The following is a 21,189-nucleotide window of genomic DNA, read 5'->3' as shown; positions in this document are numbered from 1 at the left end:
TTATTTGGGGATGGTCTCTGGGACCTCGTATCCACAGCAACTGCTGGGAAGAAATAATTTTACCTCAGGTTTCCTCACAGACAAAGGTACAGTCCTTTCGGCTTCAGAAAAGCAAGCGGGTCAAATGGCGCTTCCTTTCTGTACAGAGACAAGGGTAGAGGGAAAAAAGCTGCACCAGTCAGCCTGTTCCCAGAATCAAGATTCTTCCCCCGCCTCCTGTGAGGCCACACCATGACGCGGGTGCTCCACAGGTGTAGCCAGGTACGGTGGGGGGCCGTCTCAAAAATTTCAGCAATTAGTGGGCTCGCTCACAGGTGGATCCCTGTTTCTTTCAAGTAGTATTTCAGGGGTACAAGCTGGAATTCGAGATGTCTCCCCCCAGCCGTTTCCTAAAATATGCCTTGCTGACAACTCCCTCAGGCAGGGAGGCTGTGCTAGAGGCAATTAATAAGCGGTATTCCCAGCAGGTAATACTCAAGGTGCCCCTACTTCAACAAGGACGGGGTTACTATTCCACACGGGTTGGGGTACCGAAACCGCATGGTTCGGTGTGACCCATTTTATATTTAAAATCCTTGAACACAAAAATTCAAGTTCAAGATGGAATCGCTCAGGGCGGTTATTCCAAGCCTGGACGAGGGGAATTACATGGTATCCTGGGACATCAAGGATGCTTACCTGCATGTCCCCATTTACCATCCTCGCCAGGAGTACCTCAGATTTGTGGTACAGGATTACCATTACCAAGTCCAGACACTGCCGTTTGGACTGTACATGGCACCGAGGGTGTTTTATCAAGGTAATGGCCGAAATGTTGATACTCCTTCAAAAAAAGGGAGTTGTAATTATCCCGTACTTGGACAATCTCGTTATAAGGGCGAGGTCCAAGGAGCAGTTGGTAGTCGGGGTAGCACTATTTTGGAAAGTGCTACAACAGCATGGTTGGATTCTAAACAGTCCAAAGTCACAGCTGGTTCCTATGACACGTCTACTGTTCCTGGGGATGGTTCTGGACATAAACCAGAAATAGTGTTTCTCCCGGAGGAGAAAGCCAAGGAGTTGTCATCTCTAGCCAGAGACCTCCTGAAGCCAAAATAGGTAGCGGTGCATCATTGCACGCGAGTCCTGGGAAAAATGGTAGCTTCCTACGAAGCAATCCCATTAGGCAGGTTCCATACAAGAACTTTTCAGAGGGACCTGTTGGACAAGTGGTCCGGATCGCATCTTCCGATGCATAGGCTGATAACCCTGTCTCCAAGGACCAGGGTATCTCTACTGTGGTGGCTGCAGAGTGCCCATCTTCAAGAGGGCCGCAGGTTCGGCATACAGGACTAGGTCCTAGTGACCATGGATTCCAGCCTTTGAGGCTGGGAGGCAGTCACACAGGGAAGAAATTTCCAGGGACTTTGGTCAAGTCAGGTTATTTCCCTACACATAAATATTCTGGACCTGAGGGCCATTTACAGTGCCCTGAGGCCGGCAAGGCCTCTGCTTCAAAACCAGCCGGTACTGATCCAATCAGACAACATCACGGCAGTCGCCCATGTAAACCAACAGGGCGGCACAAGAAGCAGGATGGCGATGGCAGAAGCCACAAGGATTCTCCGATAGGCGGAAAATCATGTGTTAGCACTGTCAGCAGTGTTCATTCCCGGAGTGGACAACTGGGAAGCAGATCTTCTCAACAGACACGACCTCCACCCGGGAGAATGGGGACTTCCTCCAGAAGTCTTCCAATAGGATTGTACACCATTGGGAAAGACCACAGGTGGACATGATGGCGTCCCGCCTCAACAAAAAGCTATAAAAGATATTGCACCGGGTCAAGGGACCCTCAGGCGATAGCTATGGACGCTCTGGTAACACCGTGGGTGTACCAGTCGGTTTATGTGTTCTCCCCTCTGCCTCTCATACCAAAGGTAATGAGAATAATAAGAAGGCGAGGAGTAAGAACGATACTCGTGGATGGCCAAGAAGAGCTTGGTACCCAGAACTTCAAGAATTTATATCAGAGGACCCATGGCCTCTGCCACTCAGACAGGACCTGCGGCAGCAGGGGCCCTGTCTGTTCCAAGACTTACCGCGGCTGCGTTTGTCGGCATGGTGGTTGAACGCCGGATCCTGAAGGAAAAGGGCATTCCGGAGGAAGTCATTCCTACGCTTACTAAAGCCAGGAAAGAGGTTACAGCAACTCATTATCACCGCATATGGCGAAAATATGTTGCATGGTGTGAGGCCGAAAGGGCCCCAACAGAGGAATTTCAACTAGGTCGATTTCTGCATTTCCTGCAAGCAGGAGTGACTATGGGCCTTAAATTGGGTTCCATTAAGGTACAGATCTCGGCTCTGTCGATTTTCTTTCAAAAAGAACTAGCTTCAGTACCTGAAGTTCAGACATTTATAAAAGGAGTGCTGCAGAGTCAGCCCCCGTTTGTGCCTCCTGTGGCACCTTGGGATCTCAACGTGGTGTTGAGTTTCTTAAAATCACATTGGTTTGAACCACTAAAAACCGTGGATCTGAAATATCTCACGTGGAAGGTGGTTATGTTATTGGCCTTGGCTTCTGCCAGGCGAGTATCAAAGTTGGCGGCTTTGTCTTGTAAAAGCCCTTATTTGATTTTCCATATGGATAGGGCAGAATTGAGGACTCGTCCCCAGTTTCTCCCAAAGGTGGTGTCAGCGTTTCACCTGAACCAGCCTATTGTGGTGCCTAGGCTACTAGGGACTTGGAGGACTCCAAGTTGCTAGACGTTGTCAGGGCACTGAAAATATATGTTTCCAGAACGGCTAGAGTCAGAAAATCTGACTCGCTGTTTATCCTATATGCACCTCACAAGCTGGGTGCTCCTGCTTCTAAGCAGACTATTGCTCGTTGGATTTGTAGTACAATTCAGCTTGCACATACTGTGGCAGGCCTGCCACAGCCAAAATCTGTCAATGCCCATTCCACAAGGAAGGTGGGCTCATCTTGGGCGGCTGCCCGAGAGGTCTCGGCTTTACAACTTTGCCGAGCAGCTACTTGGTCAGGGGCAAACACGTTTGCAAAATTCTACAAATTTGATACCCTGGCTGAGGAGGACCTGGAGTTCTCTCATTCAGTGCTGCAAAGTCATCCGCACTCTCCCGCCCGTTTGGGAGCTTTGGTATAATCCCCATGGTCCTTACGGAGTTCCCAGCATCCACTAGGACGTTAGAGAAAATAAGAATTTACTCACCGGTAATTCTATTTCTCGTAGTCCGTAGTGGATGCTGGGCGCCCATCCCAAGTGCGGTTTATCTGCAATACTTGTACATAGTTATTGTTAACTAAATCGGGTTATTGTTGAGCCATCTGTTGAGAGGCTCTATTGTTTCATACTGTTAACTGTGTTTCATATCACGAGTTGTACGGTGTGATTGGTGTGGCTGGTATGAGTCTTACCCGGGATTCAAAATCCTTCCTTATTGTGTACGCTCGTCCGGGCACAGTACCTAACTGAGGCTTGGAGGAGGGTCATAGTGGGAGGAGCCAGTGCACACCAGGTAGTCTAAGATCTTTCTAGAGTGCCCAGCCTCCTTCGGAGCCCGCTATTCCCCATGGTCCTTACGGAGTTCCCAGCATCCACTACGGACTACGAGAAATAGAATTACCGGTGAGTAAATTCTTATTTTTTTATGTATTGGATACCTGCATGTTTTATTGACAAGAATGACCCAAGCAAGGATGGTATTTTACTCATTTCTCTGACGTCCTAGTGGATGCTGGGAACTCCGTAAGGACCATGGCGAATAGCGGCTCCGCAGGAGACTGGGCACAATTAAAGAAAGCTTTAGGTCACCTGGTGTGCACTGGCTCCTCCCACTATGACCCTCCTCTAAGCCTCAGTTAGATTTTGTGCCCGGCCGAGGTTGGATGCACACTAGGGGCTCTCCTGAGCTTCTAGAAAGAAAGTATATATTTAGGTTTTTTATTTTACAGTGAGACCTGCTGGCAACAGGCTCACTGCAGCGAGGGACTAAGGGGAGAAGAAGCGAACCTACCTGCTTGCAGCTAGCTTGGGCTTCTTAGGCTACTGGACACCATTAGCTCCAGAGGGACCGACCGCATGGAACTGGCCTTGGTGTTCGGTCCCGGAGCCGCGCCGCCGTCCCCCTTACAGAGCCAGAAGTAAGAAGAGGTCCGGAAAATCGGCGGCAGAAGACATCTGTCTTCACCAAGGTAGCGCACAGCACTGCAGCTGTGCGCCATTGCTCCTCATACACACTTCACACTCCGGTCACTGAGGGTGCAGGGCGCTAGGGAGGGGCGCCCTGAGCAGCAATAAAAACACCTTGGCTGGCAAAAATACCACAATATATAGCCCCAGAGGCTATATATGTGATAATTACCCCTGCCAGAATCCAGAAAAAAGCGGGAGAATAGTCCGCGAAAAAGGGGCGGAGCTATCTCCTTCAGCACACTGGCGCCATTTCTCCCTCACAGCTCCGCTGGAAGGAAGCTCCCTGGCTCTCCCCTGTAGTCTACACTACAGAAAAGGGTAAAAAAGAGAGGGGGGGCACTAAATTTAGGCGCAGTATATATAACAGCAGCTATAGGGGAAATAATTCAGTTAGTCCCTGCATTATATAGCGCTCTGGTGTGTGCTGGCATACTCTCACTCTGTCTCCCCAAAGGGCTTTTGTGGGTCCTGTCCTCTGTTAGAGCATTCCCTGTGTGTGTGCGGTGTGTCGGTACGGCTGTGTCGACATGTTTGATGAGGATAATGAGGTGGAGGTGGAGGCGGAGCAGTTGCATATAGAAGGGATGTCACCCCCTGCGGGGCAGACACCTGAGTGGATGGACTTATGGAAGGAATTGCGTGCACGCGTCGACTCCTTAAACAAAAAATTTGACGACATGCCGAATGCGGGACAGCCGGCTTCTCAGCTCGTGCCTGTCCAGGTGTCTCAAAGGCCTTCGGGGGCTCTAAAACGCCCGCTACCTCAGATGGCAGACGCGGATGTCGACACGGATACTGACACCAGTGTTGACGACGATGAGTCTAGTCTAATGTCCACTAAGGCCATTTGTTGCATGATTGAAGCAATGAAAGAGGTGTTACACATTTCTGATATAAACCCAGGTACCACTAAAAAGGGTATTATGTTTGGGGAGAAAAAACTACCCGTAGTCTTTCCCCCATCAGAAGAATTAAATGAAGTGTGTGAAGAAGCGTGGGCTTTCCCTGATAAAAGATTGGTAATCTCTAAGAAGTTACTAATGGCGTTCTCTTTCCCGCCAGAGGATAGGTCACGTTGGGAGACACCACCTAGGGTGGATAAAGCGCTCACACGTTTGTCTAAAAAGGTGGCACTACCGTCTCCGGAGACGGCCGCCCTCAAGGAACCTGCTGATAGAAAGCAGGAGGCTATCCTGAAGTCTGTATATACACACTCAGGCATTATACTAAGACCTGCTATTGTGTCAGCATGGATGTGCAGTGCTGCCGCTGCGTGGTCAGATTCCCTGTCAGAAAATATTGACACCCTAGACAGGGACACTATTCTGCTAACCATAGAGCATATAAAAGACTCAGTCTTATACATGAGAGATGCACAGAGGGAGATCTGCCGGCTGGCATCTAAAATAAGTGCACTGTCCATTTCTGCTAGGAGAGGCTTATGGACTCGCCAGTGGACAGGGGATGCAGATTCAAAAAGGCACATGGAAGTTTTGCCTTATAAGGGTGAGGCGTTATTCGGGGATGGTCTCTCGGACCTAGTTTCCACAGCAACTGCTGGGAAGTCAGCATTTTTACCCCATGTTCCCTCACAGCCTAAAAAGGCGCCGTTTTATCAGGTACAGTCCTTTCGGACTCAGAAAAACAGGCGTGGAAAAGGCGGGTCCTTTCTGTCCAGAGGCAGAGGTAGGGGAAAAAGGCTGCAACAAACAGCAGGTTCCCAGGAGCAAAAGTCCTCCCCCGCTTCTTCCAAGTCCGCCGCATGACGGTGGGGCTCCACAGACGGAGCCAGGTACGGTGGGGGGCCGCCTCAAAAATTTCAGCGATCAGTGGGCTCGCTCACAGGTGGATCCCTGGATCCTGCAAATAGTATCTCAAGGGTACAAACTGGAATTCGAGGCGTCTCCACCCCACCGGTTCCTAAAATCTGCCTTACCGACAACTCCCTCAGGCAGGGAGGCTGTGCTAGAGGCAATTCACAAGCTGTATTCCCAGCAGGTGATAGTCAAGGTGCCCCTACTTCAACAAGGACGGGGTTACTATTCCACACTGTTTGTGGTACCGAAACCGGACGGTTCGGTGAGACCCATTTTAAATTTGAAATCCTTGAACACATACATAAAAAGATTCAAGTTCAAGATGGAATCGCTCAGGGCGGTTATTGCAAGCCTGGACGAGGGGGATTACATGGTATCCCTGGACATCAAGGATGCTTACCTGCATGTCCCCATTTACTATCCTCACCAGGAGTACCTCAGATTTGTGGTACAGGATTGCCATTACCAATTCCAGACGCTGCCGTTTGGACTCTCCACGGCACCGAGGGTGTTTACCAAAGTAATGGCGGAAATGATGATACTCCTTCAAAGAAAGGGAGTTTTATTTATCCCGTACTTGGACGATCTCCTAATAAAGGTGAGGTCCAAGGAGCAGTTGTTGGTGGGAGTAGCACTATCTCAGGAGGTGCTACACCAGCACGGTTGGATTCTGAATATTCCAAAATCACAGCTGGTTCCGACGACACGTCTACTGTTCCTGGGTATGATCCTGGACACAGTCCAGAAAAAAGTGTTTCTCCCGGAGGAGAAAGCCAAGGAGCTGTCATCTCTAGTCAGAGACCTCCTGAAACCAAAACAGGTATCCTGGGAAAGATGGTGGCTTCTTACGAAGCAATTCCTTTCGGCAGGTTCCATGCCAGAATCTTTCAGTGGGACCTGTTGGACCAGTGGTCCGGATCGCATCTTCAGATGCATCGCCTGATAACCCTGTCTCCAAGAACCAGGGTGTCTCTGCTGTGGTGGCTGCAGAGTGCCCATCTTCTAGAGGGCCGCAGATTCGGCATACAGGACTGGGTCCTGGTGACCACGGATGCCAGCCTTCGGGGCTGGGGGGCAGTCACACAGGGAAGAAACTTCCAAGGACTATGGTCGAGTCAGGAGACTTCCCTACACATAAATATTCTGGAACTAAGGGCCATTTACAACGCCCTAAGTCAGGCAAGGCCTCTGCTTCAAAACCAGCCGGTACTGATCCAGTCAGACAACATCACGGCAGTCGCCCATGTAAATCGACAGGGCGGCACAAGAAGCAGGATGGCAATGGCAGAAGCCACAAGGATTCTCCGATGGGCGGAAAATCACGTACTAGCACTGTCAGCAGTGTTCATTCCGGGAGTGGACAACTGGGAAGCAGACTTTCTCGAAGCAGACTTTCTCAGCAGGCACGACCTCCACCCGGGAGAGTGGGGACTTCATCCAGAAGTCTTCACGCTGATTGTAAATCGATGGGAACGTCCACAAGTGGACATGATGGCGTCCCGCCTAAACAAAAAACTAGAGAGATATTGCGCCAGGTCAAGGGACCCTCAGGCGATAGCTGTGGACGCTCTGGTGACACCGTGGGTGTACCAGTCAGTTTATGTGTTCCCTCCTCTGCCTCTCATACCAAGGGTACTGAGAATAATAAGAAAACGAGGAGTAAGAACAATACTCGTGGTTCCGGATTGGCCAAGACGAGCGTGGTACCCGGAACTTCAAGAGATGATCTCAGAGGACCCATGGCCTCTGCCGCTCAGACAGGACCTGCTGCAGCAGGGGCCCTGTCTGTTCCAAGACTTACCGCGGCTGCGTTTGACGGCATGGCGGTTGAACGCCGGATCCTGAAGGAAAAGGGCATTCCGGAGGAAGTCATTCCTACGCTGATTAAAGCCAGGAAAGATGTAACTGCAAAGCATTATCACCGCATATGGCGGAAATATGTTGCTTGGTGTGAGGCCGAAAAGGCCCCAACAGAGGAATTTCAACTAGGTCGATTTCTGCATTTCCTACAAACAGGAGTGACTATGGGCCTGAAATTAGGCTCCATTAAGGTACAGATCTCGGCTCTGTCGATTTTCTTCCAGAAAGAACTGGCTTCATTGCCTGAAGTTCAGACGTTTGTGAAGGGAGTGCTGCATATTCAGCCCCCGTTTGTGCCTCCAGTGGCACCTTGGGATCTCAACGTGGTGTTGAGTTTCTTAAAATCACATTGGTTTGAGCCACTTAAAACCGTGGATCTAAAATATCTCACGTGGAAAGTGGTCATGTTATTGGCCTTGGCTTCGGCCAGGCGTGTGTCAGAATTGGCGGCTTTGTCATGTAAAAGCCCTTATCTGATTTTCCATATGGATAGGGCAGAATTGAGGACTCGTCCTCAGTTTCTCCCTAAGGTGGTATCAGCTTTTCACTTGAACCAACCTATTGTGGTGCCTGCGGCTACTAGGGACTTGGAGGATTCCAAGTTGCTGGACGTAGTCAGGGCCTTGAAAATTTATGTTTCCAGGACAGCTGGAGTCAGGAAAACTGACTCGCTATTTATCCTGTATGCACCCAACAAGCTGGGTGCTCCTGCTTCTAAGCAGACTATTGCTCGCTGGATTTGTAGCACAATTCAGCAGGCGCATTCTGCGGCTGGACTGCCGCATCCTAAATCAGTAAAAGCCCATTCCACAAGGAAGGTGGGCTCATCTTGGGCGGCTGCCCGAGGGGTCTCGGCTTTACAACTTTGCCGAGCTGCTACTTGGTCAGGGGCAAACACGTTTGCAAAATTCTACAGATTTGATACCCTGGCTGAGGAGGACCTGGAGTTCTCTCATTCGGTGCTGCAGAGTCATCCGCACTCTCCCGCCCGTTTGGGAGCTTTGGTATAATCCCCATGGTCCTTACGGAGTTCCCAGCATCCACTAGGACGTCAGAGAAAATAAGATTTTACTCACCGGTAAATCTATTTCTCGTAGTCCGTAGTGGATGCTGGGCGCCCGTCCCAAGTGCGGATTGTCTGCAATACTTGTACATAGTCACTGTTAACTAAAGGGTTATTGTTGAGCCATCTGTTGAGAGGCTCAGTTGTTTTCATACTGTTAAACTGGGTATTGTATCACGAGTTATACAGTGTGATTGGTGTGGCTGGTAAGAGTCTTACCCGGGATTCAAAATCCTTCCTTATTGTGTTAGCTCGTCCGGGCACAGTGTCCTAACTGAGGCTTGGAGGAGGGTCATAGTGGGAGGAGCCAGTGCACACCAGGTGACTTAAAGCTTTCTTTAATTGTGCCCAGTCTCCTGCGGAGCCGCTATTCCCCATGGTCCTTACGGAGTTCCCAGCATCCACTACAGACTACGAGAAATAGATTTACCGGTGAGTAAAATCTTATTTTTTCTTTCCTTTGTGTTATTTTAATATCTTTGCATATACAGTGATAGATTTCTCGCTATGTTTTGGTATTATATTAGGGTTATAGCGCTATTGATTATCACCCATCACTATTGTATTTGTTATCTCCTTCGATTCTTTTTTTGTGTAGAACCTGGTTTTGATCAGGCGGCTAGAATAACCAAATAGAAGCTCCAGTACCTGTCCTCTGCATACACTTTCCAATACCTGCAGGGAACCCCAACTTTACTTTCCATTGAGTCAGTGGGACTGATACAGAGGTCGACACCATGTTGGACACAATCGTCCTGTGTTTTCAGTCTCTGCATAGGTCCAAGTCACACTATGCAGGTGTCCAGATAGTTAACGCATAAGACGCGAATGGAAATTGCACGCATAGAAATGCAGTTTCGTTGGGCGTTTCTGGGTGGTAATGGGGGTGGCTAGCCAGACACGGGCATGTTTGCGGTCAGCAACTGCTTGTAAAGACTCAGTTGTATGGACGCCGCCGCGGCCATGTTCAGGCAGAATAGGTGACCCCACATGAATTAGCACCACAGCGGTGGGGAAGGGGGGGGGGGGGCGTCTCAGTGGGAACATATTTAGCTTTGACAGTAGCATAAAGACGCAGTACCGGTTGCGCCAAGAGATGGTAGCGGTTGCAGCTGAATCTGGCCTAGTATGTGTAACGTGAACTTTGTGGTTATATATAATACATCATTGCACTGTAATGAGGCTACTTTCATAGTAATTTAGTCCAGGGGCAAATGTGGTAACTCTAACTGATCTCCATATTCTCTCTTTCTCTGACGTCCTAGTGGATGCTGGGGACTCCGTAAGGACCATGGGGAATAGACGGGCTCCGCAGGAGACTGGGCACACTAAAAGAAAGATTTGGTACTACCTGGTGTGCACTGGCTCCTCCCACTATGACCCTCCTCCAGACCTCAGTTAGATTTCTGTGCCCGGCCGAGCTGGATGCACACTAGGGGCTCTCCTGAGCTCCTAGAAAGAAAGTATATATTAGGTTTTTTATTTTACAGTGAGACCTGCTGGCAACAGGCTCACTGCACCGAGGGACTAAGGGGAGAAGAAGCGAACCTACCTGCTTGCAGCTAGCTTGGGCTTCTTAGGCTACTGGACACCATTAGCTCCAGAGGGATCGACCGCAGGACCCGTCCTTGGTGTTCGTTCCCGGAGCCGCGCCGCCGTCCCCCCTACAGAGCCAGAATCAAGAAGATGGTCCGGAAAATCGGCGGCAGAAGACATCAGTCTTCACCAAGGTAGCGCACAGCACTGCAGCTGTGCGCCATTGCTCCTCTCACACACTTCACACTCCGGTCACTGAGGGTGCAGGGCGCTGGGGGGGGGCGCCCTGAGCAGCAATAATATCACCTTGGCTGGCAAAATAACCACAATATATAGCCCCAGAGGCTATATATGTGGTAATTACCCCTGCCAGAATACAGAAAAAAGCGGGAGAAAAGTCCGCCGAAAAAGGGGCGGAGCCAACTCCCTCAGCACACTGGCGCCATTTCTCCCTCACAGTTCCGCTGGAAGGAAGCTCCCTGACTCTCCCCTGCAGTCTACACTACAGAAAAGGGTAAAAAAGAGAGGGGGGGCACAGATTTGAGGCGCAGTAAATATTATAGCAGCTATAGGGGACATAATTCAGTTAGTCCCTGCATTATATAGCGCTCTGGTGTGTGCTGGCATACTCTCTCTCTGTCTCCCCAAAGGGCTTTTGTGGGGTCCTGTCTCCTTTAAGAGCATTCCCTGTGTGTGTGTGTGTGTGTGTGTGTGTGTGTGTGTGTGTGCGGTGTGTCGGTACGGCTGTGTCGACATGTTTGATGAGGAGACTTATGTGGAGGCGGAGCAGATGCCTATAAATGTGATGTCACCCCCTGCGGGGCAGACACCTGAGTGGATGGACTTATGGAAGGAATTACGTGCAAGTGTCGACTCCTTACATAAACATTTTTACGACATGCCAAATGCAGGACAGCCGGCTTCTCAGCTCGTGCCTGCCCAGGCAATTCAAAGACCATCAGGGGCTCTAAAACGCCCACTACCTCAGATGGCAGACACAGATGTCGACACGGATACTGATACCAGTGTCGACGACGATGAGTCAAATTTAATGTCCACTAGGGCCATTCGTGGCATGATTGAGGCAATGAAAGAGGTTTTACACCTTTCTGATATAAACCCAGGTACCTCAAAAAAGGGTATTATGTTTGGGGAGAAAAAACTACCAATAGTTTTTCCCCCATCTGAAGAATTAAATGAAGTGTGTGAAGAAGCGTGGGCTTTCCCTGATAAGAAATTGGTGATTTCAAAAAAATTACTAATGGCGTTCCCTTTCTCGCCAGAGGATAGGTCACGTTGGGAAACTCCCCCTAGGGTGGATAAAGCGCTTACACGTTTGTCTAAAAAGGTGGCACTACCGTCTCCGGATACGGCCGCCCTAAAGGAACCTGCTGATAGAAAGCAGGAGGCTATTCTAAAGTCTATATATACACACACTGGTATTATACTGAGACCAGCTATTGCTTCAGCGTGGAGTGCTGCTGCTGCTTGGTCAGATTCCCTGTCAGAAAATATTGACACCCTGGACAGGGACACTATATTGCTAACCGTAGAGCATATAAAAGACTCAGTCTTGTACATGAGAGATGCACAGAGGGAGATCTGCCGGCTGGCATCTAGAATAAGTGCATTGTCCATTTCTGCTAGGAGAGGCTTATGGACTCGGCAGTGGACAGGGGATGCAGATTCTAAAAGGCACATGGAAGTTTTGCCTTATAAGGGTGAGGAGTTATTCGGGGATGGTCTCTCAGACCTTGTTTCCACAGCAACAGCTGGGAAGTCAGCATTTTTACCCCATGTCCCCTCACAGCCTAAGAAAGCGCCGTATTATCAGGTACAGTCCTTTCGACCCCAGAAAAACAGGCGGGGAAAAGGCGGGTCCTTTCTGTCTAGAGGCAGAGGAAGGGGAAAAAAGCTGCACCACGCAGCAGGTTCCCAGGAACAAAAGTCCTCCCCCGCTTCTTCCAAGTCCGCCGCATGACGGTGGGGCTCCACAGGCGGAGCCAGGTACGGTGGGGGGCCGCCTCAAAAATTTCACCGATCAGTGGGTTCGCTCACGGGTGGATCCCTGGATCCTTCAAGTAGTATCTCAAGGGTACAAGCTGGAATTCGAGGCGCCTCCCCCCCGCCGTTTCCTCAAATCGGCCTTACCGACAACTCCCTCGGGCAGGGAGGCTGTACTAGAGGCAATTCACAAGCTGTATTCCCAGCAGGTGATAGTCAAAGTACCCCTACTTCAACAAGGACGGGGTTACTATTCCACACTGTTTGTGGTACCGAAACCGGACGGTTCGGTGAGACCCATTTTAAATTTGAAATCCTTGAACATATACATAAAAAGATTCAAGTTCAAGATGGAATCGCTCAGGGCGGTTATTGCAAGCCTGGACGAGGGGGATTACATGGTATCCCTGGACATCAAGGATGCTTACCTGCATGTCCCAATTTACCTTCCTCACCAGGAGTACCTCAGATTTGTGGTACAGGATTGCCATTACCAATTCCAGACACTACCGTTTGGACTGTCCACGGCACCGAGGGTGTTTACCAAGGTAATGGCAGAAATGATGATACTCCTTCGAAAAAAGGGAGTTTTAATTATCCCGTACTTGGACGATCTCCTAATAAAGGCGAGGTCCAGGGAGCAGTTACTGGTCGGAGTAGCACTATCTCGGGAAGTGCTACAACAGCATGGCTGGATTCTAAACATTCCAAAGTCACAACTAGTTCCTTCCACACGCTTACTGTTCCTGGGGATGATTCTGGACACAGAACAGAAAAAAGTGTTTCTCCCGCAGGAGAAAGCCAAGGAGCTGTCATCTCTAGTCAGAGACCTCCTAAAACCAAAATGGGTATCGGTGCATCACTGCACACGAGTCCTGGGAAAAATGGTGGCTTCGTACGAAGCAATTCCATTCGGCAGGTTCCATGCAAGGACCTTCCAATGGGACCTCTTGGACAAGTGGTCGGGATCGCATCTTCAGATGCATCAACTGATAACCCTGTCTCCAAGGACCAGGGTGTCTCTACTGTGGTGGCTGCAGAGTGCTCATCTTCTAGTGGGCCGCAGATTCGGCATACAGGACTGGGTCCTGGTGACCACGGATGCCAGCCTTCGGGGCTGGGGCGCAGTCACACAGGGAAGAAATTTCCAGGGACTTTGGTCAAGTCAGGAGTCGTCCCTACACATAAACATTCTGGAACTGAGGGCCATTTACAATGCCCTAAGTCAGGCAAGGCCCCTGCTTCAAAACCAGCCGGTTCTGATCCAATCAGACAACATCACGGCAGTCGCCCATGTAAACCGACAGGGCGGCACAAGAAGCAGGGTGGCCATGGCAGAAGCCACAAGGATTCTCCGATGGGCGGAAAATCACGTACTAGCACTGTCAGCAGTGTTCATTCCGGGAGTGGACAACTGGGAAGCAGACTTCCTCAGCAGACACGACCTACACCCGGGAGAGTGGGGACTTCATCCAGAAGTCTTCCTACTGTTGGTAAACCGCTGGGAAAGGCCACAGGTGGACATGATGGCGTCCCGCCTCAACAAGAAGCTAAAGAGATATTGCGCCAGGTCAAGGGACCCTCAGGCGATAGCTGTGGACGCTCTAGTGACACCGTGGGTGTACCAGTCGGTCTATGTGTTCCCTCCTCTGCCCCTCATACCAAAGGTGCTGAGAATAATAAGAAGGCGAGGAGTAAGAACGATACTCGTGGTTCCAGGATGGCCAAGAAGAGCTTGGTACCCGGAACTTCAAGAAATGTTATCAGAGGACCCATGGCCTCTACCGCTCAGACAGGATCTGCTACAGCAGGGGCCTTGTCTGTTCCAAGACTTACCGCGGCTGCGTTTGACGGCATGGCGGTTGAATTCCGGATCCTAAAGGAAAAGGGCATTCCGGAGGAAGTCATTCCTACGCTGATAAAAGCCAGGAAAGAAGTAACTGCAAACCATTATCACCGCATTTGGCGAAAATATGTTGCGTGGTGTGAGGCCAGGAAGGCCCCTACAGAGGAATTTCAGCTGGGTCGTTTTCTGCACTTCCTACAGTCAGGAGTGACTATGGGCCTAAAATTGGGTTCCATTAAGGTCCAGATTTCGGCTCTGTCGATTTTCTTCCAGAAAGAACTGGCTTCACTGCCTGAAGTTCAGACTTTTGTAAAGGGAGTGCTTCATATTCAGCCCCCTTTTGTGCCTCCTGTGGCACCTTGGGATCTCAATGTGGTGTTGAGTTTCCTAAAATCACATTGGTTTGAACCACTTAAAACCGTGGATCTCAAATATCTCACGTGGAAAGTGGTCATGTTATTGGCCTTGGCTTCGGCCAGGCGTGTGTCAGAATTGGCGGCTTTGTCATGTAAAAGCCCTTATCTGATTTTCCATATGGATAGGGCAGAATTGAGGACTCGTCCCCAGTTTCTCCCTAAGGTGGTATCAGCTTTTCACTTGAACCAACCTATTGTGGTGCCTGCGGCTACTAAGGACTTGGAGGATTCCAAGTTACTGGACGTAGTCAGGGCCTTGAAAATTTATGTTTCCAGAACGGCTGGAGTCAGGAAAACTGACTCGCTTTTTATCCTGTATGCACCCAACAAAATAGGTGCTCCTGCTTCTAAGCAGACTATTGCTCGCTGGATTTGTAGCACAATTCAGCTGGCGCATTCTGCGGCTGGATTGCCGCATCCTAAATCAGTGAAAGCCCATTCCACGAGGAAGGTGGGCTCATCTTGGGCGGCTGCCCGAGGGGTCTCGGCTTTACAACTTTGCCGAGCTGCTACTTGGTCAGGGGCAAACACGTTTGCTAAATTCTACAAATTTGATACCCTGGCTGAGGAGGACCTTGAGTTCTCTCATTCGGTGCTGCAGAGTCATCCGCACTCTCCCGCCCGTTTGGGAGCTTTGGTATAATCCCCATGGTCCTTACGGAGTCCCCAGCATCCACTAGGACGTCAGAGAAAATAAGAATTTACTCACCGGTAATTCTATTTCTCGTAGTCCGTAGTGGATGCTGGGCGCCCATCCCAAGTGCGGATTGTCTGCAATACTTGTATATAGTTATTGCCTAACTAAAGGGTTATTGTTGAGCCATCTGTTGAGAGGCTCAGTTGTATTTCATACTGTTAACTGGGTTTAATATCACGAGTTATACGGTGTGATTGGTGTGGCTGGTATGAGTCTTACCCGGGATTCAAAATCCTTCCTTATTGTGTCAGCTCTTCCGGGCACAGTATCCTAACTGAGGTCTGGAGGAGGGGCATAGAGGGAGGAGCCAGTGCACACCAGGTAGTACCAAATCTTTCTTTTAGTGTGCCCAGTCTCCTGCGGAGCCCGTCTATTCCCCATGGTCCTTACGGAGTCCCCAGCATCCACTACGGACTACGACAAATAGAATTACCGGTGAGTAAATTCTTATTTTTCTCTCCAGATTATGAAGAAAATGGTCCAAATGTAAATGAGAGTCCAGAGCCAATGTCTGGTCCCTCTGATCAAACAGCCTTCTGCGACCAGGCCGCCGATGCTCAGGGTGCGGCAGAGGGGAAGACGCACGTGTGCTCCATGTGCGGGAAATGCTTCGGTTACAGCGCCAACCTTGACATCACTCGGCAGACGTACAGAGATGAGAACATACATTTGTGCTCCCACTGTGAGAGATACTTTGTGCCTAAGCCCCAGCTCGCCGCACAGCAGGGAGCGCACAGCGACAAGCCGTTCTCCTGCTCCAAATGTGCCAAGTGCTTCGCCAGCAGAACTGTCTTCATGGCGCACCAGCGCATCCACACGGGGAAGAAGTCCTTCCCCTGCTCCCAGTGTGGGATGTCTTTCTCCAATAAGTCCATCCTTGAAACGCACCAGAGCATCCACACGGGGGACAGACCTTTTCCCTGCTCCGAGTGCGGAAAGTGCTTCGCCATGAAGGCAAACCTCGTTAAGCACATGAAAATCCACAAAGGCGAGAAGCCGTTCTCCTGCCTCCAGTGCGGCAAAAGTTTCGGGATGAAGTCAAACCTGGTCAAACATCAAAAGATACACACAGGGGAAAAACCGTTCTCCTGCGCCGACTGCGGGAAGTGTTTCGGCATGAAGTCGAATCTGGTCAAGCATCAGCGGATACACACGGGGGAGAAGCCCTTTGCGTGCCTCGAATGTGGGAGGTGCTTTGCCAGCCGGTCCAACCTCGCTTCACACGAGAGAATCCATACGGGGGAGAAACCCTTTTCCTGTTCCTACTGCAAAAAAGGGTTTATCACCAGCTCTGACCTGTTTCGGCACCAAAAGACTCACACCGGAGACAAGCCGTTCATCTGCTTGGAGTGTGGCAAGGGCTTCATCAGTAAATCCGTTCTTGCTGCACATCTAAAGGCACACGCAGGAGCTACTGCACTCTAACTGGCCAAACATGGGACGTGTCCTTAGCAGGTTCCTTATCCAGGGTATGGGTGCATTGCTGTTGCCCCATGCAAGGGTCTTCCTACATGTGGACCATTGTGGGCTCTTATCTGAAGGCGAGATGACAAGTCATAATGCTTCAGCAGCTGTGACCTCCGGTATAAGCGTGTTCTGCTGCATAACCGGTCAAATGAGCCAATCAATGGGTCTGTGACTTTTTAAATGAGCCAATCAACTTACATTCTTTGGCCCTCATTCCGAGTTGTTCGCTCGCTAGCTGCTTTTAGCAGCAGTGCAAACGCTATGCCGCCGCCCTCTGGGAGTGTATCTTAGCTTGGCAGAAGTGCGAAAGAAAGGATCGCACAGCGGCTACAAAATAATGTTGTGTAGCTTCAGAGTAGCTCCAGACCTACTTCTAGCTTGCGATCACTGCAGACTATTTAGTTCCTGTTTCGACGTCACGAACACGTCCTGCATTCGGCCAGCCATGCCTACGTTTCACCAGTCACGCCTGCGTTTTTATCTGGCACGCCTGCGTTTTTCCGCTCACTCCCTGAAAACGGTCAGTTGACACCCAGAAACACCCACTTTATGTCAATCGCTCTGCGGCCAGCAGTGCGACTGAAAAGCTTCGCTAGACCTTGTGTGAAACTACATCGTTCGTTGTTAGAGTACGACGCACATGCGCATTGCGCCGCATACGCATGCGCAGAACTGCCTTTTTTTTTCTAAATGCTGCGCTGCGAACGAAAGCAGCTAGCGATCAACTCTGAATGACCACCAATAAACAGAGAAGGATCCTTTCAGTGCTCGCCTGCCTGTATAATAAAGTAATTGCCCTCTGCCCCGCTTGTCAGGCGTCTCCAGATGTAAGGCATAGCCATAGGGGGTAGATTTAATAAAACTTCTAAAAATTAAAAGTGGAGATGTTGCCTATAGCAACCAATCCGATTCTAGCTCTCATTTCTCTTTTGCAGTCTATCTAGAAAATTATAGACAGAATCTGATTGGTTCCTATGGGCCAACACCAACACTTTTTTGTACGTTTTAGTCAGTCGACCCCATATAATCTATTGCCACGAAGCAAAACCATGCAGTGATGTTACATGTGACGTCTGTGTTGCATTTAGACCTGGCACAGAAGAAAATTCCAGTCATTATCAGTATTTGTGCATCACCCCCAGCCATCGGCCCACCTCCTTCATTTCCTTGCATAGAAAAGTTGAATCTGGTAGCAAAACAAAATATAGAGCACCACTCTTTGCATCCGACTGACAGTGTTCCCATAATTGTTTATAATGAGCTGAACGCAATGCATTGCTGTACATCCAGAGAGTAACGATGTTAGTTTGAAGCATCTAATGGGGAAGATTTTGGTATGTGCTGGATGAGCAAGTTGAGAAGTGAAAAATATCCTCCTATATTCACCATTGGAATCTGATGAAATCATGTATTCTGCTTGATGAAACGTGCCTCCATATCAGTATTAGTTTGGAGCTTATTTAATAACTGCCAGTTACATTTTTCCTTAGTTGTGATTGGATACGCTGGAGCTCTGAAGGCGGGTGTGGACCAAGCAGTAGAACTGTTGGGTTAAGTGATAAGTGTAATAAATGCCAAGTGTATTCCCTTGAGATCGCTTACAGTATATCCATCAACACATACTGTAGGGGTTGATTCCACTAGGCTTGCTCCATGAATAAATGGGCACATATGCAGCACTTACAGGAGCCCCAGACTCACTGATTTTAGGGCTGCGTACAAAAATCTGCGGGGTGAGATGAGGCGTCATACCGGCCTTTCCACATTGTTGCATCAGTACTTCCTCTTACGTCCTAGAAGATGCTGGGGTCCATATTATTACCATGGGGTATAGACTGGTCCACCAGGAGCCATTGGCACTTAAGAGTTTAATAGTGTGGGCTGGCTCCTCCCTCTAGGCCCCTCCTACCAGACTCAGTTTAGAAAATGTGCCCGGAGGAGCTGGTCACAGCTAGGGGAGCTCTACAGAGCTTCTCTAGTAAAAGTTTTTTTTTTAGAGTTTGTTACTTTATTTTACAGGGAGGCTGCTGGCAACAGCCTCCCTGCTTCGAGGGACTGCGGGGGAGAGCAGTGTTCGCCCTGCAGGGTCTTGAGCCACTGCCTCCGCTGACTGGACATTGAGCTCCAAAGAAGACAGATCGCGCCCCGCCACAGGGGAACGCTCACCCCGGCAGCCAGCCGCCACCCCCTCACAGAGTAAGACACTGTTCCCCCTTACGAGCGGGGGGGGTCAGTGTGAAAAGGGCGGCTTAAAGGTGGGAGCGCGGTATTAACCGCGCTCCTGGACGGCTCTGCGGTGCGGCGCTGTGAGGGGCGCCCTGAGCCAGCACAGAACCCTGCACTGCCCATTTCCAGCCTGTTGGGGTCCGCTGATCTCAGCCAGCACAAATTTCCTCAGGGCAGTATAGTCTTCAAGAGCGGGAAGACAGCGCCATTGAACGGGCGGAGCTTCTCCTCAGAGCGGACCCAGCAGCGTTCAGCACCATATTTCCTGCCTGCAATCACTGCCAGTGGATGTCCAGGTCCCTCCAGAGCAACTCCAGCTATCTGTACGGTACCAGGGGGTTGTAGAAGGGAGGTGGGGGGGGGGGGGGGGGGGGGGGGTTAGGCGAGGCTGTATCTAGGATGTGTCACCTCTTAAGGGACACAGCGCTGGTTAGGGTCTCCCTATACCTCTAATAGCGCTGTGTGGGTGTTGGCTCCAATCTCTGTGTCTCTCTGCCATTCTTGGGGGGAAACTCTGTCTAGTAAATACCCTGTGTGTTTGTGGGGTCTTTGTTGTGTGTGACAACATGTCTAGGGACACTGTTTCATATGCTGCAGAGGATTTGTCTTCCCAGGAAGACTCCATACCATGTAATCAGGATTGCACTGTTGTAGCGCAGATCCCGGCTAGAGAGCCAGAATGGTTAGTCTCTCTGAGGGGGACTATTTCTCAGATTTCTGATAGGGTTGCTAGGACTGAGCATGCCACTACAATCTTCTATGGTTGTATGGTCTGATGCTACTTCCTCGGGGTCCCCTGCGGTACATTCTCAGAAACGTGCACTTGCAATGCTTATGCAGGATGACACGGACACCGACTCTGACACTGCAGACGGTGACGGGGATGTGTCGAGGGGGACGGCATCACTTGCTAAGGGGGTGCAGTTAATGATTGAAGCTGTAAGGGATGTTTTACATATTTCTGACACGGCTCCTGAGCTGCTTGGTTGCTTTACCTTTCCCAGAGGAAGATAGAAAGAAATGGGAGTTACCACCGATAGTCGACGCCTCTGTCTCCAGGCTGTCCAAACAGGTGGTGTTGCCAGTCCCGGGATCTAACACGTTGAAGGACCCGGCCAATCGCAAGGTGGATACTACGCTAAAATCCATTTACACGGCTTCCGTGGCTATACTACGGCCTTCTATAGCCTGTGCTTGGATTGCGAAAGCTATTGCCAGGTGGTCAATCACTCTGCAGGAGGAGTCGGCTTCGCTGGATAGAGGTGACGTTGATTTAGTTTTACGCCATATTCAGTATTCTGCAGGGTTCCTGGTAGATTCCATGAAGGACCTGGGTTTCATGGCTGCGGGCATCTCCTCCATTTTCGTCTTGGCTCGCAGGGGTCTCTGGCTGCGCCAATGGTCTGCAGATGCGGAATCCAGGAAGAGCATGGACGGCCTACCCTATACAGGTCAGGCTCTCTTTGGGAGGCGCTGGATGCGTGGATTGCCACAGCTACCACAGGCAAGTCTCCTTTTCTCACCTCAGCTGCACCGGCTACGAAGAAGGCTTTTACACCAGCCACGTCACAGTCCTTTCGGCCCGCGAGGTCTAGAAAGAACAAGCCTTCGAACACCTTCTTCAGAGGTTGTCGTGCCAAAGGAAAGAAACCTGCTCCCGCAGGTTCCCAAACCCAGAAGCCCGCTTCTGATACCGCTAAGTCCTCTGCATGACGGTGGACAGCTAGGCCTGGAGGAAGGTCAGGTGGGGGCAAGACTCCAGCAGTTCAGCCACGTCTGGGTGTCATCTGGCCTGGACCGCTGGGTCCAGAGGGTACAGATTGGAGTTTCAAGATCCCCCACCTCACCGTTTCTTCAAGGTAGGCTTGCCAGCTCTGCTGGCAGACAGAACAATTCTTCTGGAGGCCATCAGAAAATTGGTGGTGTCAGAGGTTATTGTTCCAGTTCCACCTCAGCAGTGGAACAAGGGTTATTATTCAAACCTTTTTGTGGTACCAAAACCGGATGGTTCGGTACGGCCTATTCTAAACTTAAAGTCGTTGAACCCTTATCTCAGGG

At 50.2% G+C, this 21,189-nt stretch overlaps 1 protein-coding gene across 2 annotated transcripts in view; it reads left to right on the top strand.

Moving 5' to 3' along the window:
* The window catches only part of LOC135054833 (zinc finger protein OZF-like), a 43,738-nt gene extending 24,276 nt beyond the window's left edge, over positions 1-19,462 (top strand). For both annotated transcript variants that reach the window (XM_063958218.1, XM_063958219.1), the window contains exon 7: positions 15,902-19,462. In XM_063958218.1, coding sequence (XP_063814288.1) covers positions 15,902-16,863 — 962 coding nt within the window. In that variant the 3' untranslated portion in view covers positions 16,864-19,462. The remainder of the gene's footprint in view (positions 1-15,901) is intronic.
* The last annotated feature ends 1,727 nt before the right edge of the window (positions 19,463-21,189 follow it).

Source organism: Pseudophryne corroboree, chromosome 3 (genome assembly GCF_028390025.1).
Source record: "Pseudophryne corroboree isolate aPseCor3 chromosome 3, aPseCor3.hap2, whole genome shotgun sequence".
Classification (NCBI taxonomy): Eukaryota; Metazoa; Chordata; class Amphibia; order Anura; family Myobatrachidae; genus Pseudophryne; species Pseudophryne corroboree.
Note: the sequence above shows the minus strand (reverse complement) of the source record. Positions and strands in the feature narration are given on the sequence as shown.